The 22,729-nt window shown below is 39.7% G+C and overlaps 1 protein-coding gene across 2 annotated transcripts in view; it reads right to left on the bottom strand.

Annotated features, from left to right (window-relative positions):
• Positions 1-22,429, bottom strand: part of akr1a1a (aldo-keto reductase family 1, member A1a (aldehyde reductase)) — a 32,580-nt gene extending 10,151 nt beyond the window's left edge. For both annotated transcript variants that reach the window (XM_060829814.1, XM_060829805.1), the window contains exons 1-5: positions 22,346-22,429; positions 21,675-21,794; positions 12,329-12,480; positions 8,805-9,000; positions 5,084-5,283 (exon numbers count right to left, since the gene is read on the bottom strand). In XM_060829814.1, coding sequence (XP_060685797.1) covers positions 5,084-5,283; positions 8,805-9,000; positions 12,329-12,480; positions 21,675-21,794; positions 22,346-22,429 — 752 coding nt within the window. The remainder of the gene's footprint in view (positions 1-5,083; positions 5,284-8,804; positions 9,001-12,328; positions 12,481-21,674; positions 21,795-22,345) is intronic.
• Positions 22,430-22,729: the final 300 nt, after the last annotated feature.

The raw sequence follows: 22,729 nt of genomic DNA, 5'->3' as shown, positions 1-22,729 counted from the left end.
ATCAATGGCGTCCTGTAATCATCATGAATAAGTGGTCATAATTTTGAGAGTTTGGCCATTTACTTTATGGTGCCAAATAGGTATTCTAAGGCAGCTCCCTTATTCAGGCTGGACAAAGTCAGGTTGCCCAGTCTGACGATTAGGTAAGCACAGTTTGGATTGGGAGTTCTTGGGGATGGATTACTTACTGAGCAGTAATACTGGAAAATGGCAAAGTAAATCCTTTGATGCCAATTTGCACATTAAAAGCTGTCTTAAGTAAGATAGGTGGGTGTTAAGAGTGCCAACACACCTTTCAAAATAGTGACAAATCGTTATTATCTGAATGATAAAGACATAAAGCCAATATTAACATATATTGTCAACAAGTATGTCAAATAAAAATTGGGTCTTTCTATATTACATAATGAGGGTTTTCTTGTGGTCAGTGGTTGGGTCCCTACCTCTGGACCAGGAGGTCTGGGTTCAAGTTCAATCTGCTATAGAGGTGTGCAGTAACATCTCTGAAGAGGTTGATTAGGAAAAATAAGGTAATTAAAAAATACTATACACTATGTAAAAGGAGTCCTCTTGTGGCACAGTGATAGTTTCCCTACCCTGGACCGGAGACCTGAGACCTGCTCCAGAAGTATGTAATAACATCTCTGAATGGTTGATGACAAAAATAGATTTAATAAAAATAATTAAATCTACACGACATAATGACTTAACATCATTGCCCCTCTAGAATTTTCTTTTTATGATGTACTGTGGAAAGTTTATATGTTTAAAAATGAATGACAATGCCCTACAGATTCTAATCAAACTTACCACAAATGACTTGTGGAAATATATTTCTAGCAACCTACGTATTGTTACAGTTGGGGTAGCCCTTGGCACAAAATGGCTGCCCATTGGTATAAATATGGCAGAGATTTTTAATTGCAATAATAGGATCAACTTGCTGGTCAGCATTAAAGTGAGATCATAAGTTAGCACCATGGTAGCTTTGAGAAAGAGATAAATCCAAGGTGGCAGGGTCTAATTTGAACAACAAATCTTACAAATTAATATATAGGGAATTCTGTACAAACCACAGTTTCAGATGTCTGTAAGAGACGGTCTGATAAGAGATGTCTGGGAACACAGCCTGAAGTTTGTAGCAAGAATCCCACAATAACAGAGACAAGTGATAAGTTAAAAGGACGAGATTATGACTTGTCAAAACCAAGAAGTTCAGACAAGTTCGTTGAACTGGGAAAGTGATTGAGTTTCAGCCGTATCAATGGAATAGATGTTGTCTTATCGGATAAAGAGTAAATGTAGAATATTTAGAGTAGGGTCAGAAAATTTCATCTTAAAGGACAGTATGTGGCTAGCATGAATTATGGTGCAGTTACAAGATAAAGGGGCAGTATTTACCTGATCTTCCAAGGTCAGGTAGGACAGAAGCTGCTCACAACCTGTTGGCTAAATAATTCTAACATTAGATATAAGCAAAAACCTCTCTACGTAACCAACTTTATATTACAACTGATATTATGAATTTTATAGGAATTAGGAGAAATTTGCATCTTCTTGTATTAGGGCAGTTGAAATATAAGATGATTTACATAATTTGGTAGGGATGTCAATGAATACAATAAATATCAGAATTCAAGCTGTCCTTAGAGATAAGCAAGTCTGAAATATCTAAAAGAAGAGTATAACCATTAACTGTGGAATGTGAATTAATAGGATACATTGTAAGATCTCAAGGCCTCATGATAATGATGTGTGGTAAACATTGTGAGATCATGGGGAACCAAAGGGCTAGTCACAGGGTTGTCCATTATTGATCAGGTGTTTTATAGGATTAGATGTAAAGATTGATTGGGAAGGAACAATGACATCAATGTTGCATGTAATTATTGAAAGGCAAAATGTATATAAATACTGTATTCCACTGGGGAAACTAAAGTGTAATTGGCCTCTCCTATCTGAGTCATGATTAAGAGGACACCTAGGCCTCATGTGAAAGCCAGATGTGGAACAGTCTCTGGCCTCTCCTGCAGGTATGATAAAGAATTTGAATAAAGATCCATTGTACGGCTGAACATAGAACTCAAGACTCCTCTTTGACATCTCTCTCCAACAGTTACTATATTGTTACATGAAAACTATAAGTCATTTGAAGTTATGCCATTCTCGATGACTCTTTGGATTGCTACAGATTAATCCAAGGAAGACACAAGATGAAATAAATTTTCTGAACAATGAAGCAGAAAAGTCAAGGTTTGTATTTTGAAAGGATGAAACTATTTGATTCTTTAGTTACTTTAATTTATTCAAATATTCTCTGAAGATGCAGCTAAGTTGGGGCAGCACAGTGGCTCAGGGGTTAGCACTGCTCCCTCACAGCACCAGGGACCTGGGTTCCAGTCCACTTTTGGGCGACTGTGTGGAATTTTCACATTCTCCCTGTGTCTGTGTGGGTTTCCTCAGATAGTCCAAAGATGTGCAGTTTAGGTGAATTGGCCTTGCTAAATTGCCTATAGTGTCTAGGGATGTGTAGGCAAGGTGGATTAGCCATGGGGAATATGGGATTGTAGGATGGGGTACATGGATGGGAAGGGATTGGAACAAGGATTGGAACTTGCTGATTGGGCACCATGGTCAGCATAGACCAGTTTGCGCTGATAGGCCGTTTCCATGCTGTATTACTCTGTGACCAAAATTCTGCTATGGCAGCCAGGATCTTGGCAAAATCACCAGGCTAATGTGAAATGTCAACTATTCACTAACTAACTAGGATAGTTAACTAATTAGATTACTCACTTTAGAATATGTATGATTATACAAACTTGATGTTTGGATGGTCTTTACAGACTAATTTCCCAGCATTATTTCACAGTAACTTTTTTAAAAGTAAATAAAGCATTATAGAACAGTAATTAGAAAATCAAGACTAGACTCAAGCATACAAAGGTCTTTTATTGCACAACTTTATATTTGTTACTAAGTAAATCATGGCTGTAAAATATCCAAGATACCTAAGAAATTCCAAGCTCCCCTAAGACATTTCAGAACCGGGGCTAGAATAACTGATCTTTAAGAGGAATTCAGCCTGTGCAGTATATATTATTTGTGGCCAATTATTTATTAATTTCTGAAAGCTTGTCACAATTCCTGGGCACAGGAAGATTAAGTTCACAATGTAAACTGAATTGACTTTAAAGGGAAGACAGTGCCTAGAGCTATAGTGCTAGCTTACTAATCCAGACACCCAGGTGATGTTTTGTGGACCTGGGTTCAAATCCTGTCGTGGTCGATGGTTGAATTTGAAGTCAATAATAATCTGGAAATAAGAGTCTAATAATGCCAAAAAAACCATTGTCAATTGTCAGGAAGAACTCATCTCGTTCTCTAATGCTCTGTAGGGAAGGAACTCTGCCATCCTTACCTGATCTGGCCAACATGTGACTCCTGGCTCACAGCAGTGTGGTTGACTCTTAACTAGCCTCTGGACAATTAGGGATTGGCAATGAATGCTGGTCCATCCAGTGACGCCCCCTGTCCCATGAATGAATAAAAACAAAAGAACTGACTGGAAAATGTGGCCATAATTCAACTCACTGCTTTGTGTTTTGCTTAATAACAATTACAGTGAAGATAACCACATCACTTGAAATGCAGATATTTTAAATAATTCATTTGCATAATCTTTCCTTGTTGGCTAGATCGACATTCATTTCCAATCCCAAATTGTCCTTGACAAGGTGGTGGTGAGTTGTCTTCTTGAATTGTTTCCTTGGAGTGTAGTGACAAGAAAATAAGAAATAGGAACAGGAGTAGGCCAACCAGCCCCTCAAGCCTGCTCCACTGTTCAATAGGATCATGGCTGATCTGACATTCCTCATATCACTTTCCTGCAGTATCCCCAATACCTTTGATTTCCCTACTGATCAAGAATCTACATATCTCAGCCTTAAATATACACAAGGTCTCGACCCCCATAGCTTTCTGTGGCAAGGAGTTCCAAAGACACTCAAGCCTCTGGGAGAAGAAATTCCTCCACACCTGCACCCATTATTCTGACACTATGCCCTCTAGTTCAAGACTCTCCCATGAACAGAAACATTCTTACAGTATTTACCCAGTCAGCCCCTTAAGATTCCTATATATTTTGTATATGATATCCACAGTGCTGTTTGGGAGGGAGTTCAGGATTTTGACCAGCTGACATCTCAGAGGGTTCTTGCAGATGGTGGTTCTCCATTTATCCATTGCTCTTGGCCTTCTAGTGGTAGAGATCACAGGGCTGAAAGGTACTGTCTAAGTAGCCCTGGTGACTTGTTGCAGTGTATCTTGCAGATGGTACAACATCTACATGATAATGCCAATTGCTACCACTGTGCCACTGTGTTTTTGGTGGAGGGAGTGAACGTTGAAGGTGTTAGATGTCGTACCAATCAAATTCTCTGCTTTGTGTGGAATGTCTTGAATGTTGTTGGAGCTGGACACACCCAGGCAAACAGAGTTTTTTAAATCAAACTTCTGTGTAAGGAGATTGTTATCTCACCTCTTTTAGTTTTGACCAGATTGCCCTTGGATGTCATACTAATTAATTTTACAGTTCTGTAAAACTACTTGAACAAACAAAATGAAGTGATGGAAATAGAAAGTTGTAAATGAGAGGAAAGTCAAACTGGAGATGAAGAGAGATAATGTTATCTTATCAATGCTCACCTTTTAGAATATAGGACTATTTAAATGCAGAGTGAGTTACTGAGCCAAGTACAGTCAGTTCTGCTGTAACATGATAGTTCCATTCTTGTGTAATCATGTGTTAAAAGGAAATCACGTAATAGCAGTACCATTTAAACTAATGGGGCCAGAATCATGTTCTCTTCAATACATGCTTTAAAACTTTGTGCTTTAGAAACAGTGTCCCCAGTTTGTCAATCATGTTATAGCAAATTCGTGTTAACAAAAAGCGCATTACAGCACAACAACCTATAGCAGAAAAACATAAGGATGGTTTATAAAAATATAATTTTACTAATAGGAACTATATGTATTTTTTACTGAAATTTAATCTTTTACATATCAAATGGAACTTCACCGTATAATAACTTGAGCTGGGGATTTTCTGTATTTTTCTGCAATTTTCAGGATTCGTGGATCTTCCAGCAGTTTTGCATCACCAGGGCCAGCCCAGGGTCGATCAGGTGATCCAAGAGGGCTGTATGCTGAAACAACGATTTTTTGTTTTGTACAATGATCCACTAGCCGCTTTTGGATCAAGTATGGGTGGCATTCTACCTGTAATAGAAAACCAAAGAATTTTGAATTCTTGATGAGAAAAGGCACAGCATCTGATTTTAAAGTCAGAAGTCACACAACACCGGGTTATAGTCCAACAGGCTCCGAAAGCTTATGGTTTCAAATAAACTTGTTGGACTATAATCTGGTGTCATGTGATTTCTCACTTCATCACCCCAGTCTAACACTGACACCTCCATATCACATCTAATTTTAATTCTACAATCTCTTCAATAATTAGTCCTGATTATTTTGAAACAGCATGTACACTTTGTATTATCTACGTTATGAGTGTTTTGACAACATTGAATATTCATTTCCATGAACAGGAAAATGGTGATGTGTTCCCAAATCAGGATGACGTCATGTCATGGAGGAGAACTTGATATTTCAGTGCATTTGCTTCTCTTGTCGTTCTAAGGTTAAGAGCTGTGGGTTTCCGAAAAAAAACTGAGGTGAGTTACTGCAGCGTGTCCTTTAGGTGGTTAGAAATATAATAATGGTTCTCTAGTGGTAGAAGATGTCCAGGATGGTGTCACCAGAACTGCTCTCACCCTGGAAAGGGGTAATCATATTCTGAGTTTGTGCTTTGTAAATGGTGGAAAATCTCTGAGGAGTCAGGAGTTGAGACACTTCTTAAACAGTACCCACTCTTTGACTTGCACATATAATCAGTTTTTATACGCTGGTTCAGTTAAACTTCTGTTTAATGGTGGCCATAGAGAGTTGAAGGTGGGGGTTTGGTCATCATTTTGCTGATCTCGACTAGGAGCCTAGCTTGTTCCAGAGCCCCCAACTGCAGTACCACAGCTGGGATGTTGTATGTTTACATGGCTTTTCCTGTAGCCAGTACCTACAGCCATTTCGGAATACCACCTACAATGAGATTGTATTGGGTTCTGCACAAACGGAGTTTTTAGCAGTAGGCTAACATAGATCATTGGCTTTCTATTTGTCCCAATAAAAATATTTTTCACCAAATATTAATTAATCTGTTTTAGACTTGCACAGTACATTTTTACTCAAATTACAGGATGCGGACATAATTAGCTGAGCCAGTATTTATTGCTCTAATTAGTCTTGAACTAATTAGCTTGTTAGGTCATTCCAGAGAGCAGTTAAGTGTCAACAATATTATAGACCTGATGCCACATGTATGCCAGACTAGAAAAGGATACTAGTGAACCAGGTGGATTTTTAATAACCATAGGTTATATGGTTGAATTAGGCTAGCTTTTAATTCCAGATTTTCATTGAATTCAAATTTCACCTTTTGCCATGGAGGGATTTGAACTCATGACCATAGAATGTTAACCTGATTTCCTGATGACAATACCATTACACCACACCTTCGCATATTAAAGGTGACTTTGTCTTCATTCCTAGTATACCTTCTCACAGTTCATAAACCCTTCTGACTTACAATCTGTTGATATTATAAGCACCTACCTCTTACTTTCCACACTTTCCTGAACACAACCTGAACCTTATGCTTTTTTCCTCACAGATACTCAAGATCTACAATGAGGTCAGGCAGTGGAGAAAATTCACCAAGACTATGATAACAACACATTGTCTCTTGAATTCACAGTCTCTGCCACCAGTGCAGATATACCCACTGTGCATATTATCAAGGTTAGTAAATAGGATAAAGATGGGTAGACACGGGGTATGGTTAACCCAAAGCAAGGATGGGGGTAAAAGGAAAACATTTGTGCCATTTCATCAGAGACTGGGTTTGTAGTATAGGTGAGGTCATTGTTGAGCCTTGATACAAAAGAGGACTGCTAGATAAATATACACAATGAAATGTATGGTGCAGTCAGAAAATCTATGTCCAATGTCAAGGAAAATAGGAAAGTTTGGCACTACCTTGGCACAGGACTTCACATAGAGCCTGGAGCCCATTCTTTTATGGTGATCAACTCCATGAACACAGTCTGTCTCTAAGCATGATGCAGCATCTAGTAGCTCATGTTGCAGCTTTCACAGCATCTCAAGCAGCCAGCCAACCTATCATTACTGCAGTGGAGGCCCTGAGTGCTATTACATATGGTCAGTTAACTGCCACCCTGGCTGTGATACTAGCCTGCAAAAGAGGCTTGAATGGTATCACAGCACCTCAGCTATCAGTCCTGCTACAATTGATTAAGATTGTTGAGGTACAGCCCCAGGGGAGCGGCAGTCATTCCATAGAGGACAGACTGCTGTTTTCTGTTAGGATAACACCATTTTTCTTCCCACAACTATCACTCTGTCAATACGCTTGCCTGCCTGCCAGCACAGATTGACAGTGACCACACAGGTATGGTGCAGTTCCAAATCAGGATTTTCAATGATCACAGCGGCTTGACGTTGTCCTCCAAGATCACTGACAGTCTCCTCCACTAAGGGAGTAGGCTTTCACCAACCACAGAATTAGAAAATTAATCAAGGAAATCATGATTACTTTAAGTCTGGATACATAATGGCATGGTTTAATTTATAAAGTTGATTCGGAATGCGTATTTTGTACTTGCATTATCGCCAAGAAAAAAAAAGTGTTGGTGGTAATATAAAGATAAGGAGTGTGCTAATGTTGATGAGTCAGGGATTTGACACTGAGGTTATTGTTAATGTAATCAAATTAGTTCTTCAGTGGAGTTTGAACAGGAAGAGGCAGTGTAGCTTGCATCCTTCCCCTCCTGGCAGGTTGTTCCACACTGTGTGGCCTCTGCTGATTCATCAATCTTTTCCCAGACTCCAAGGAGAATGCATGTTCATGTTTTGGAGCACTTACTTTGTATACAAGTCTTGAATTCAGCTAAAATCTTTTCAGTACCTGCAATTTTGCTCCGTGTACATTTCTAAAACTTTAAGCAACTATGGAAAGCAGCAAAAGCATGTAGAATTATGGCAGCCGTCAGAAGAAGAAAACCAGCAATGAACCTATAAGGAGTTGATAATCCATTAAAGGAGAGCTGCTGGCAAAGTCATTAAACTTTACTTCAGCTGTGTGAGGTTAAGAGAGGGTATTGGCTAGAACATGGAGTTCCAAAATGGCAAAGGTTGCATTAAATCAGTTTAACACACTGAATGATATCATGATCTGCTTACTCTGTACATTTCTGATAGCAGGTAGCTGCATATGCACCAAGATATTTACATTTATCAAGATGGTGCTCCACACACTTTGTATCAGTAGTATATATACAAAGTGTGGAAGTTATTTTAGAATAACATCAGCAGCAGCAGCCAAGAAACAGAGACTATGAAATTTAGTTTTGCTTCTTCAGGTTTCCTGAATGCAAGGATCAGAGTGATATATCAAAGATAGTTAGCTGGAATGAATCTCACACATCTGCTACTTGTAATGCTTTATTCCAATCTCCTGTACATTTTTATTCGGTCATTGTTTGGCTGTACTTGTGCTCCAATTTTATTGCATGGTATAATAAATATATGCCATCAATAAATAAGTTTCGCAACAAAGGGTTTCTAAGAGATAAAGAAAGTCTGTGAACATTGTCATTGACACAAACCTGGTTAACAACAGGCCTGTAAATTGCAATAGATAATACGTCATCTATTTGCTTTGAGTTGAAGTTGGATAAACCAATTGCCTTAACCAAACCCTTTTCCAGTAGTTTTTCCATGGCTCTCCAGGTATCCTTGTAATCAATATCAGCATAACGCACTGTCCCATCATCATTCTTTGGAATCATAATGTTACCACGTCTGCAGAGACAGGAGAAAGAATAATTATCTATTAGGAGGTGAAATTCAGCTCCATATTGCAGCTCAGAGTGTCTTTAATCTGTACTTAAGTTTGCATCTCAGTTTAATTCATGAGCTAATTTGAACTGGAACTACTTCATCTTTCCTTACTCCAGAGCTAATCAGTTAAAAAAAATGTTTCAGATCACACCTGGCAACCACAGCATGTAAAAAAAATGTGACGGGAGACTGGTCTCTGTGCAGTTATTTCAGCAACCTTTCCGGCTGTCACTCTTAAGTCAAAAATCCAACTCTTTTGTTCACATTTGGACCAAAGCTGTAGTGTTCTGATGGAATCTGAACTGAGCATTGGCGAGAAGGTTTTGCTGAGTTAGCACTGTTGACAACGCTGGTCATCACTGTCTTTGTGAGTAAGAGGAGACTGATGGGGCAATAATTGGATAGGTTGGATTTATCATTTTCCTGGACAGGATATACAAGAACAATTTTTCACATTGTTTGGGAGATGCCATTGTTGTCTCTCGAATATCTTAAAACCTGTCTCTTTGACTGAGCCCAGTCCGAATAATTGTTTATGAGTCAATAGACCAAGACCTAGATTATTTTCATATTAGAGTAAATGTGGTAATGAGAGAGGAGGGTAGTGAGGCAGCAGGTCAGAATCTGGAACTGGGCAGATTGAGGAAGTTGAGAGAGGAAAATTGGAGTCCATAGAGGTATAAGAAAGACCAGGGTACATAGCCAGGAAACTTTGTTACCTAGCCAGGGCAGAAGTGCATCAGAAACATTGATTTTGGGTTACAGGCAGGTTGGAAGCTGGGTTTAGCAGGGGATTAGAGATCAGATTCACATTGGAAGGTGGGTCAGAGGATATAGGAAGAGTCAGGTGTGTGTGGCAGATGGACCAAAAAGCTCAGGAAAGACACTGAAGGCCAGAGGCCAGAGTCAGAGCAAAACTGGTAGAGTTGGGGTTCAGGGGAATGAGCTTAAAAATGTGTTGCTGGAAAAGCGCAGTAGGTCAGGCAGCATCAAAGAAACAGGGGAATCGACGTTTCGGGCAATATCCCTTCTTCAGGCTTATGCCTGAAACATCGATTCTCCTGTTCCTTTGATGCTGCCTAACCTGCTGCGCTTTTCCAGCAACACATTTTTAAGCTGTGATCTCCAGCATCTGCAGTCCTCACTTTCTCCTAGTTCAGGGGAATGAGTGGGTTATATCTAATCTTTGGTAGTTAGTGAAGCAGCTAAACTGAAATCAGTAAGCAAATGGAAAGGAATTTACCTTTTACAATGGCCAAGTTTAAAATTATGGTTAAATACGAAGAACCAGTCTCATGACAATAGTTAAAATTTCCACTTGCTTTCTCACCTCTTCCAGACTAAGAGTGGAGAGTTTAAAGACAGAATTCAGATCTTCTGGGGGCTAAAGTGATCTGTAATGTGCTCAGGATAAGGGATAGGAAGTGCATCTCTGTCATGCTGCTAATAGAGCAGAAGTTCAGAATGCTACCAAGATCGTTGCTAGAAGATTTTATCTAAAAGCTCATTAGAACAAACAAAATAATGCACTTGGAGGATAACTTGATGAATGAACAAATCTTGAACAGGAAAGAAAGTTGAAAGAGTCAAACCATTGTTACTGATCATATCCAGTTGTTCTAAAATACCAAACAACAATTCTGGTCGAACTCAATTAATTGCTTTGGCTGAGTTAGGAATAATCAACATCAGTCATTTTCTACTGCAAACTCCAGTTCATGATAAACAGTTTTGATGTTAAAATAAACTCTGAGGAGGGACTTTTCTGGAGGTAAAATATATATTTAAAAACATATAAAACCTATTTTTTGTTGCAATTTCACATTTAGTCACATTATACTCCATTTCCAGATCTTTATCAACTCACTTAGAGTCATTTAATGGGATACAAAAAGTAGTGGTATCCTAAACAAACATTGTAATAGTACAGAAAAAGTAAACTGAGTGTAATATGTCAGATATTCTACCCTATAAGTATCAAGGTGAATTTCTCTGAGAGGAGTGATCAATAACTGCAACATATCTGGATTCTTGAGGCCAGTAGATTGGACTCTTTTAGTAAACATCTAAATGCTGTAATGGGAAGACAGAAGAGTTGGTATTTGGGAAGTACATGATCAAACGTGGACCGAAGAGCTGTCATATTATTTTGAGGGATGTTTGATGAGATCTGGTATGTTCTGTGGGACAAACAATACATTAGACTCTTTATGAAAGGATGTAGGATTTTATTTTGAAGAATTAATTTGACTTTTTGTATAAATGATAGACAAGCTTTTGGAAGGCAGATTCAATTGCAACTTTAGGAGAGAATTGGATAATTATCTGGAGGGAAAATGTTTGCAGGGCTGCAAGGAAAGGCAAGCAAATGAGACTTGTTGAGTTATTTCTATAGACAGCGAGCAAAGACATGGCAGGCTGAATGACCTTAATCTGTGCTTTGATGATTCCAGGATTCTATAACAATTTTTAATTTTTACTCAAAATGCAAGAGAGAAAATAAAGCAAATGCTGAGTGTTTGGTGCACTATAGTTATAGAATAGAATCCCTACAGTTTGGAAACAGGCCCTTTGGCCCAACAAGTCTATGCTGACCCTTCAAAGAGGAACCCACCCAGATCCATTCCCGCACCCCACCTCTCGACATTCACCTGACCAAAGCATGGAACCGTCACATCCCTGAACACTATGGGCAATTTAGCATGGCCAATTCACCTAACTTGCACAGCTTTGGATTGTGGGAGGAAACCGGAGCCCCCAGAGAGAATCCACACAGACACAGGGAGAATGTGCAAACTCCACACAGACAGTCACTCGAGGCTGGAATCGAATCCAGGTCCCTGGCACTGTAAGGCAGTAATGCTAGCCACTGAGCCAGTGTGCCATCCATATTGACAGGAATGTTATTCATTTTAATTATTTTAGTACAGAGATCATCAATTTTGTCTTAAGAGGAACTAAATAGGAGTTACTCTCTATTGGTGTGTTGCAGGGCTTCAGGACTATGAGATTCATTAGCTGTGACTCACTCTCCTGTGATTTGATTATTGCAGTATTTCCATATATTCCCATAGTTTACTAATCTCAAACCACAAATCTTTACCATCCAACAGCAAATATGAGGAAAATTTAACATTGTATTTTGACCTAGTTAGTTTTTGTTTACTAGGACTGTCATATTAGTCAATGATGAGACAATTATAGTTTGAATTATTAAACTTTAGAAACACAACACAGTGGTGGTGGTTTAATAACTGGAGCAAAATTGGATAGGTGCATCAGGACATACTCAAATGCCATTGGCCAGTGCATCAAATACAAATCTAGATAGTCTAGTTGTAGGTCCTCCAGTGTCTTACGGCATGCTGCTTCTACATCATCTGGGTGATGTTTGGTGTTCCAAAGTTTGGATGTAATGAAAATGTCCTCCCGCTTGATAGACTACAGAAAAACAATGAGATAACAAAAAAAATTAATTCAATTGGCTTACATAATCTCTTTGCTGTTTTATGATATATGCTCCAATTGCCACTGAATAAAATCAGGAACGGATTCACATTCTGGGGAAACTTGCTTATTTGTGCACCTATTGAGACTTTGATCAGGAACATGCAATCAATATGACACTGGGTCATGTTGTCACACTGGTAATCACACTTCCTTGCATATCAGAGCAGGAGTTTGATTGGTGATGTGAAATTTAATGTGTGTTTACTATACACAAGACTTGAAGAAATAGTTCAAAGAAGAAGTAAGAAGACACTCCAACACGTAATTTTTCTTTTAGATAAAGCATTTTCAGTGCCAGTCAAGAAATTGAGAGTTGTAATGATGGGGAATGGTGGGATGCAAGGGGGAAACAAGAAATATCAGAAAAGTATAGACAGATCAGAAAGGTGTGGTTTCATTGACAGTCACTAAATTGATAAGTATTTAACATAAATTACTCAATGTAGTGGCTTTATTAATATCTAGGCCAGCAAGGCATTGTAGCTGCTGCTGGTATGCGGACTTGAATAAGAGAATTCAGAGGCAGGTATCCCATCACCAAATAACCCTGCATTTACATGTAGAGAGTCCTTGACACTGATCCTGCTCCCTCAAAGCTAGCTCTGAGAGTGAACAACATATCTGACACTCATGCTTTTTTTTGTCAACCAGTGTTCCCTGATTGCATCAGATTAACAGTCCCAATCAGGGAACTCATTCTATGATGTTGACCTGGCTCACCTCTTTACTACAACACATATAACTATATTATTAGACAACTTTGAAGATAGAGCAAGTGCTGAGGGGAGCCTGTAAACATACAGTACTTTGGGTTCCAGAAGGCACTTGATAAAGTGCTACATCAAAGGTTATGGTGGGAAAAATAAGAACTCATGGTGAAAAGGGACAGAGGATAATTAAGTATTTTCAAGTTTGTGATACAGATTTTTAATCAGTAAGGGAATCAAGGGCAATGGGGAGAAGGCAGGAAAACACAATTGAGTGTTATCAGGTCAGCCTTGAGCACCTTGAATGGCAGAGCAGATTTGATGGGCTGAATGGCCAACTTGTGCTATGTCTTATGGGCTTGTGTAAAAATGTCTGAATGGCAGAAGTGGATTCCCACAAAAGTATGAGCCTCAAGATTTTACAATTTACATTAATGGCCTAGATGATGACATGAGCATGGTGGGGAAGGATGTTGTTAAGAAATTGTCCTTTGATTTGGGCACTCCGTCCATCCGTTCCACTCTCTCCTCCTACCCCTGTGTCAACTGCATAAATTTTCCAGTTTTCAGCTCTGAAACTTAAAATATTAACTGTCCACAAATGCTGCCAGATTTATAAGGTATCTCCATTTTCTTTTTATTTCAAGTTTCTAGTGTATGCTGTATGACCTTTCATAAAATTAAAGATGTTGTCTTCAGTTATATAGAGTACTGGTGAGACCACATTTCAAATACTGTGTGCAGTTTTAGTCTCCTTATTTTAAATAAAAGCAAATAAATTAATTGAAGATGATTCAGAGAAGTTTGCTCGATTGATATCTGGAATGAGCAGGTTTTCCTTATGAAAATGGGTTGGACAGGTTGTGCTTGTTTCCATTTAGTAGCATGAGGAGTGACTATGTGCAGGAATCTGAATAATCTCAACAGGATACTCAACAGAAGTGTTTTTCTTCTTGTGAGTGTGTCTAGAACTAGGGGGCTGCAGTTTTAAAATTAGTGGTTGCCCTTCAAGGACTGAATTGGGGAAATTGGAACTCTGCCTTGGAAGGTGATGGAAGCAGGATCATGGAATATTTTTAAGGCAGAGATAGATTTTTGTTATGCAAGGGAATTGAAGTTTATTGGGGGTAGATGGGAATATTGAATTAAAAACACACAGATCAGCCATGACCTTGTCGAATGGTAGAGCAGGCTCAAAGGTCAGGTGCATCATTGGGTGTGCTAGTTAGCCTTTAGAACTAAACGTTCTTTGAAAAAAAAGGTACCTTAACTACCCATCAGATCAGGTAGTACCTGTGGAAAGAAAAACAGTTCCATTTCATATTTATCTTAAAATTAATTTGGCCTTTTATATGGGGGCACAACTTTTCTCTGTCATTACTATAGCAAGGGGAGATCCACTCGTGCTAACCGGATAAGCTAGCACCTTTGGTTTCCCATTTTAACCTCAGTGCAACACCATGATGTCTCAAACCCAGCCTTCCAGCCATCTTATCTAAGTGCTGCCAGCCCGCAGCCAACAAAAACTATCTTTTCCCCTTACCTTTGTACTTGGCTCCAATAGCCTGTCTTTTGTCCCAGCAGTGATCACTGTACTTGTCTGGCACTGCTGGGGCGCTATACAGCTTCCACCTAGTCAAATGGAGGCAGATCTGATGGCAGACTTCCTTCAAATGAGCAGAAATCCCAGGTAAAGCCAACTAAGTGACTGTGGAACACCCTTCCTTCCCATGGGCAGGCTTTGCATTGTCTTTTCAGTCGAGATTGTGGGATGGCAGCATCCACTGCATGCTATAAACTCTAGCTGCATTGTCTATAAACCATTTATTTCTATTCATGTCACCAATTGATTTATCTCATTGTAAACAGGTGGATCATATTTGCTGTTGATATCTGCCCCTTTTTGCTTTGCTCGTCATTATACTGTTCTGTGGCTTTGATCTATTTTAATCAAACCATCATAAATCACCAGTGTTACAAATTAAAAGAACAGTTAACAAGTACGAACTACCAAGGCGGTGCAGCAATAACAAATATGGGGTAGAGAAAAAGAGGACAGGGATTAAATTAAAATGGAATTGAAGTGAGAAATAATGCACTCCAGCCTCTGCAGTGACCCCCCTCCTTCTGAAGGATTTGAGGATAATGTCTTATCTTTTGTTCTTTAAATTTCAACATTTCCTTTATCTGAACTCCCTCTTCTCTTTTAGTTTAAACCCTCTCCACTTTCATCAGGACCATTTATCCCAGCCCAATTTGAGTGGTGCTCATCTTATCAAAATGTATCCCTCTTTCAATTGGATCAAAATCTCAACTTCCCACACAATTCTTTGAACATTGTGTTTAATTCTCCAATTTTCTTGACCCAAGTTAATTGGCCCAGAGCTTGGATAACAATCCATTTTTGGACCCTAACCTTCAAAACTTTTCAACAGAACACTATTCTTGGTTGTATCTGCATCAGTGTTTTCTATCTGAACTACAGGGAGTAGGGAATGATTGAAAAGTTAAGACGATCAATTTACTGGGAGGAGGCTCAAGTGGAGTGACAGCGCCAACATGGGTTTTTTTGGTATGAACAGTCTGTTTCTGTGCAGTTTAACCAATGTAACCTTCTGTACAAACATAAGAACAAGGAACATGAGTAGGCCATTTGGCTCTTTCACCCTGCTATGTCATTCAATAAAAGCATAGCTGATCTGATTTTAACTCTATGTTCCCGATTATCTTGCATCACTCTGTTAGTCAAGAATCTACCTACTTTTGCCTTAAAAATATTTAAAGATTCTGCATTCAATGCCTTTTGAGCAAAGGAATTACAAAGATACTCAACGCTCTGGGAGAAAGAAAGATTCCTCCATATGTCTTAAAGAGCCATCCTTATTTTTAAATTGTGATGCCTAATTCTAGATTCTCCAACAAGAGGAATCATCTATTTCACATTAGATTAGATTACTTACTGTGTGGAAACAGGCCCTTCGGCCCAATAAGTCCACACCGACCCACCGAAGCGCAACCCACCCATACTCCTACATTTACCCCTTACCTAACACTATGGGCAATTTAGCATGGCCAATTCACCTAACCTGCACATCTTTGTGACTGTGGGAGGAAACCCACGTAGACACAGGGAAGAACGTGCAAACTCCACACAGTCAGTCGCCTGAGGCAGGAAATGAACTCAGTTCTCTGGCGCTGTGAGGCAGCAGTGCTAACCACTGTGCCACCGTGCTGCCCACATCCACCAGATCAAGTCCCCTCAGGGTCTTGTATGCTTCAATTACGACCTGCTGGACTCTTCTAAACTCCAGAGAATACAGACCGAGCCTATCTTGCCTTTCCCCTTAAGATAATTCACTCATTCCTGGTATTAGTCAAGGAAACCCCTCTGCTCTGTTTCCAACATATTAATATTCTTCTGTAGACAGATGCAGTCTCACCAAGGCCCTGTATTTGCTCTCCTAACTGTTTCCCCCATGCACTTCCTGTTAGGGTGTCTGATGATTTGCTCACATTATACCTGCTAAAAGTCTCTCTTTTCCTTTTTATCCAGTCTTGAGTGTTCTTCGATATCCAGGCTGTCCTGTGCTTGTTGTTCCTGTTTCACCTTAAAGGAGACATGTTGGGCTGTACTTGCTAATGCCATTTTAAATGCCGCATTTTTCTGTAGATTTACTGGCTTGCCTGAAGACTGTACTTAGATTCTTAATGTACAGTTGCCAATCCTGCACTTCCCTTAACCACATCTCTGTAATAGCACACATGCCAATCAACATTTTCAGTTTAATACTAAGAGTATTATAGATTAGGCCATCCAGCTTTGCCATACTCCCTTGTGAATCCACATGGCTGAACTTTCTCTGCCTCGATTCCTTTACTAAACTATGCTCTGTCTTTATTGTACTATTACGGTGTCCCTTCCCCCTGCTGAACTTGTTTAAATTCCTCCCAACATGGAACCTGTCTGTTCCATTAACCAATTAATCTCTATCACTATTGCTCCTGCTTCCTTCTTCCTCCCTGCCTATACAGTCAGGACACTCGTGGTGTCAGAAGCTTGGGCTTCTCAGCACTCCCTTGAGCAACCAGTGCCCTAGTCAGCTTCCAAAATAGAAAACCGATTTGAAAGCAGGATTCCAAGAGACTCCTGAACTACCTGCCTGATTCTCTGACTATCCAGTGGTCACCCATTACCACCTTTCCTTCAATTCCTTGAACTGTAGTATGACCTCCTCTCTAAATGTGCTGTCCACAAAACTCACAACCTCACAGATGTGCCACATTTCTCCGGCTGCTGCTCCAGTTCCGAAACATGGAGCTCAAATTTCTGCAGTTAGGAGCACTTACTGCATGCATATGCATATGCATATATATACACACACACACACACACAGTTATCAAGAATTCTGATAGGGCTATGACATCCCACATGTGACAGGTCACAAATTGCACTCAACTGATCCCAATCATAATTTATTTAGTCTTGCTATTTTTTCTAATGACTTAATCTTCAGGATACTCCCTTTCCATTAACTTTAATCTCTAATTCACTGACATTTACTTCTATCTCGTGATTTTCCAGTTTATCCCTTAATTTTCCAGCTCTTGGCCCTTGGTCTTCTCCTGCCCAGACTGCTCTGTGAAAATATTTAAGAAAACAAAACAGCAGATACAAAGAAACACCTGCCACTCCCAGTTACTGAACTTCCTCACACTCTGCAAGTTGCTTTCTTAAGTCTGTCCTGACAAAGTTCCTGCAAAAGCTTGTGCATTTCCAATTAAACCTGTTGGACTATAACCTGTTGTCATGTGACTTCTGGTTTTTTGCTGGTTGTACAGAGCCTTTTTTAAATGCTCCACCTCAGCTTTTGCAGGAACTGGTTTTAACCAGATTAAATATTAACCCCGGTTATTCATCCCAGCTACAGCAGTACTGAGGCTGTTGTTTGCTCCTCAACCCTAAAGGTGTCTATCCTTTAGAAGTAAACCTTACTAAACCTTTCCACAGGGGCTGGATGCAATTGAATACATGACAAAGCACTCTTTCAAGGTTTCCATCGATAGAAAAGGACTCTACTCCCTTAATATACAGATCATTTGTTACCACAATAACCAGATAATGAAGCTATGCACTAAATATCAAGTAATCTGTCTTAAATCTTGCATCCTGGACCTCTCTGAGGTGCCAGCTTTTGTTTTTGAAGTCTTTCAAAGTGTAGTCAATCTGTGGAATTCTTTACTGTAGAGGCTGTCAATGTTGTGTTGTTCAATATATTCAAGGCTGAGAGAGACAGATTTTTAGTTTGTATGAAATGAAGGGTTATGGGGGAAAAGTCAAGAATATTGAGGGTTATTGGATCAGCCATGATCTCATTGAATGCTGGAGCAGATTCAATGGACTGAATGGCCTACTTCTGCTCATAGGTCATATGGTTTTATCAAAGCCCACAGCTGTGTCTGACAAATTACAACTTCTCCCTCACCTTCTGTCCTCAGCCTTTCTCCTCCCTCCCAGAACAAAGATAGGGTTCTCCTTGTCCTCACTGATGCCTGTGACTCTCTGCATTCAAAGGATTATTCTCTGCCATTTCCAATACCTCCAAAGTATGCTGCCCCTTTCGTTCCCAAAGAAGAGTCTTTGGGAGTTCCCAAAGTTGAAACATTAACTCTGTTTCTTTCTCCACAGAACTAGCCATTTGGATACAGAACTGGCTCAAAGGTAGAAGACAGAGGGTGATGGTGGAGGGTTGTTTTTCAGACTGGAGGCCTGAGACCAGTGGAGTGCCACAAGGATCGGTGCTGGGTTCTCTACTTTTTGTCATTTACATAAATGATTTGAAAGCGGGCACAAGAGGTACAGTTAGTAAGTTTGCAGATGACACCAAAATTGGAAGTGTAGTGGACAGCGAAGAGGGTTACCTCAGGTTACAACAGAATCTGGACCAGATGGGCCAATGGGCTGAGAAGTGGCAGATGGAGTTTAATTCAAATAAACGCGAAGTGTGCATTTTGGGAAAGCAAATCTTAGCAGGACTTATACACTTAATGGTAAGGTCCTAGGGAGTGTTGCTGAACAAAGAGACCTTGGAGTGCAGGTTCATAGCTCCTTGAAAGTGGAGTCGCAGGTAGATAGGATAGTGAAGAAGGCATTTGGTATGCTTTCCTTTATTGGTCAGACTATTGAGTACAGGAGTTGGGAGGTCATGTTGTGGCTGTACAGGACATTGGTTAGGCCACTGTTGGAATATTGCATGCAATTCTGGTCTTCTTCCTATTGGAAAGATGTTGTGAAACTTGAAAGGGTTTAGAAAAGATTTTAGATAGATTACTTACAGTGTGGAAACAGGCCCTTCGGCCCAACAAGTCCACACCGACCCGCCGAAGCGCAACCCACCCATACCCCTACATTTACCCCTTACCTAACACTACGGGCAATTTAGCATGGCCAATTCACCTGACCCGCACATCTTTGGACTGTGGGAGGAAACCGGAGCACCCGGAGGAAACCCACGCAGACACGGGGAGAACGTGCAAACTCCACACAGTCAGTCGCCTGAGTCGGGAATTGAACCTGGGTCTCTGGTGCTGTGAGGCAGCAGTGCTAACTACTGTGCCACCGTGCCGCCCGCACTGTGCCACCGTGCCGCCCCACTGTGCCACCGTGCCGCTGTGCCAAGGATGTTGCCAGGGTTGGAGGTTTTGAGCTACAGGGAGAGGCTGAATAGGCTGTGGCTGTTTTCTCTGGAGCGTCGGAGGGTGAGGGGTGACCTTATAGAGGTTTACAAAATTATGAGGGGCATGGAGAGGATAAATAGACAAAGCCTTTTCCCTGGGGTCGGGAAGGGCATAGGTTTAGGGTGAGAGAGGAAAGATATAAAGAGACCTAAGGGGCAACTTTTTCACACAGAGGGTGGTACGTCTATGGAATGAGCTGCCAGAGGAAGTGGTGGAGGTTGGTACAATTGCAACATTTAAGAGGCATTTGGATGGGTATATGAATAGGAAGGGTTTGGAGGGATATGGGCTGGGTGCTGGCAGGTGGGACTAGATTAGGTTGGAATATCTGGTCGGCATGGACAGGTTGGACCGAAGGGTCTGCTACCATGCTGTACATCTCTATGATTCTATGAGATGCTTCCAGGTCTACTGAGTTTCTTAAGAAGTATCCTTTATATTCCAAAGTTACTGTTATCTGGCACTGGGAGTGAAGTTGTTTTTTGCTTAGCTAGATATGCATCAGAATGTCATGTTGTTCCAGCTCATGTCAAGGGACTGCTGGTATATTTTAGGAACCAGGAAAGATCTATCCTGTATTAAGAAGGTGAATGCTGTTGAGTATCCTGATGAGTGTATGCAAGCATTTTGATAAAATTTGCCTTATCAAACATGCTTAAAGGAAAGGCAGTATAAAAATGTACTGAAATTCATCACAATACTACAAGTGCATCATCATTTTACAGCACTATGGTGCTATTGCTTTATGCAGATATATTGGGACGATACGACATGTGTCTCATGATTTGGGCAGTTATATGTAGTGGTTCTTGACTGGGTGCTGGCAGATGCATTATTGAATTGATTTGTGAATTGAGGGAGTAAACGCCAAGGCATTGGAGTAATTATTAAATCCTAAGGGTACTCAAAAATGCATTAACAGTTACAAGTATTAAGGGACTAATTGCAGAAAAATTATTCTTGGATTACACTGAACATCAAGGAGTGGGACAGTTAATGTACAAATTGTGGAAAATGAGCTATCATTTCAATGCGCACTCAGCACTTTTAAATTGCATGTCAGTTGGTGTGCTACAAGAAGTGACATTGCATACCAAAGTCAAAATAGTCTTGCGTTCCCTGCCTGCTGTATGGTTTCTCCAGAAATGGATCTATACCTGGATTACACCAGCAGACCAGCAATGTATGAAGCATGCTGCCTGAAAGATACAGTTACATTATGTGCTAACATCAAAAATATTGTCTGTAATAGAGGGAGATCACTTCTGCTAACTTGTGGATGATCAAAACTTCAGAATGAATAATCATAAAAGTATGAAACTCTGTAATTTCCCTTTGGGAATCTTAATCCACCTTAACTTTGAATATAAACAGGAAAAAAATTGAATGGAAAGTGGGTTGTGGAGATAAAGGATTTGAGTATCACACTCTGACTTTGTTTCTAAATCCATAGATATACTGAAGATTAAGAGTAGCTTCATATGATCTGTTAAAAATTAAATAAACCACCAAAAATCTTTATAAACTGTAAATCTAGTTTGGTTTATATCAAAAAAGAAAACAACATATGCATTTAATATCAAATTTCTTGATTTTACATAGTTTTTCTCTTGATTATAAAGTCGTGGATTGGCATTCCAATTAACATCTCTTTTTCTAAAGTAAACTTTCCAGCTTTCTTACTTTATTAACTTGTAATTTTTCATGAAGGACTTCTCCAATTTCATTCTCATTGCTGTAGCCAAAAGCACAGTCTATATGTTGGTATCCTATTTCAAGCGCATAACTGACTGCTGATTTCACCTGCAGAAAGCAAAATAACACAGATTCAAATGTTGGTGAGGTGCAATATCTGGTTTTACTGATAGATCTGATTCGACAAATTGTATTGCAAAATATTTAAGCTGCTGGGTAATGGGCTATGATTCCTCTGGGACCAAAGCTTCAATGCAATCTTGATTGATGGGAAGAATTTTGTTGAATGAAGGGAATCTGTATTAAGTCAGTTTTTTGCAGCTTTATGTCAGTTTTTTATGGCAAAGTTACACAACGCACACAGTGCATAAATTTAGCATTAGTCTCACTCAGTGAAGCTGCATGAGAGAGTAGTTTGGGATGTGAAAATTGTAACACTGAGATTGATTATCGGAGGTTGGCTCATGGTGGAGGGACTTTAGAATATAAACTATCCTACAGGTGACTTTACCGAGTTCAGTGGTGATGTTTGTTTTATTCCTCAGCATTAGAATAAAGTATAGAAGAAAATAAATTATGATGAGGAACATGTAGTGACTAAAATGTATTAAAGTAACAAATGATTGACTAATAACTGTGCTGCAATTATCGGCACTTACCTGTCCAGCTGAATTCTTCCATGTTCCAAGTCCAACTAATGGCATTTTCTGCCCAGTGGCGAGTGTAACATAGTCACAACTCATTTTTAATCCTTATTGTTCAGCTGTGAATTGTTAAAACAATACCATCTGTTTAAAGCCACAAAAATAATCTGTAAACAAAGAACGTTGTGAAACTCTTGACTAAACCAACAAATGAAGCAATACTCTCAATCTGGGGAAGACACATATCTGGACTGATGTTGTTATAACAGCAACTTCTCCAAACCTTGGCTTTCATCGAAGAGAATTATTTAAATTCTACTTCTTTCTTTCCCAATGGCAGAAAAATTGATAACAAAAAAAAGTCATTGACATTTATTCAAATCAGCATTCCATCACTTC

Source organism: Hemiscyllium ocellatum, chromosome 1 (genome assembly GCF_020745735.1).
Source record: "Hemiscyllium ocellatum isolate sHemOce1 chromosome 1, sHemOce1.pat.X.cur, whole genome shotgun sequence".
NCBI classification, from domain to species: Eukaryota; Metazoa; Chordata; class Chondrichthyes; order Orectolobiformes; family Hemiscylliidae; genus Hemiscyllium; species Hemiscyllium ocellatum.
This window is presented reverse-complemented; position numbering and strand designations above follow the sequence as displayed.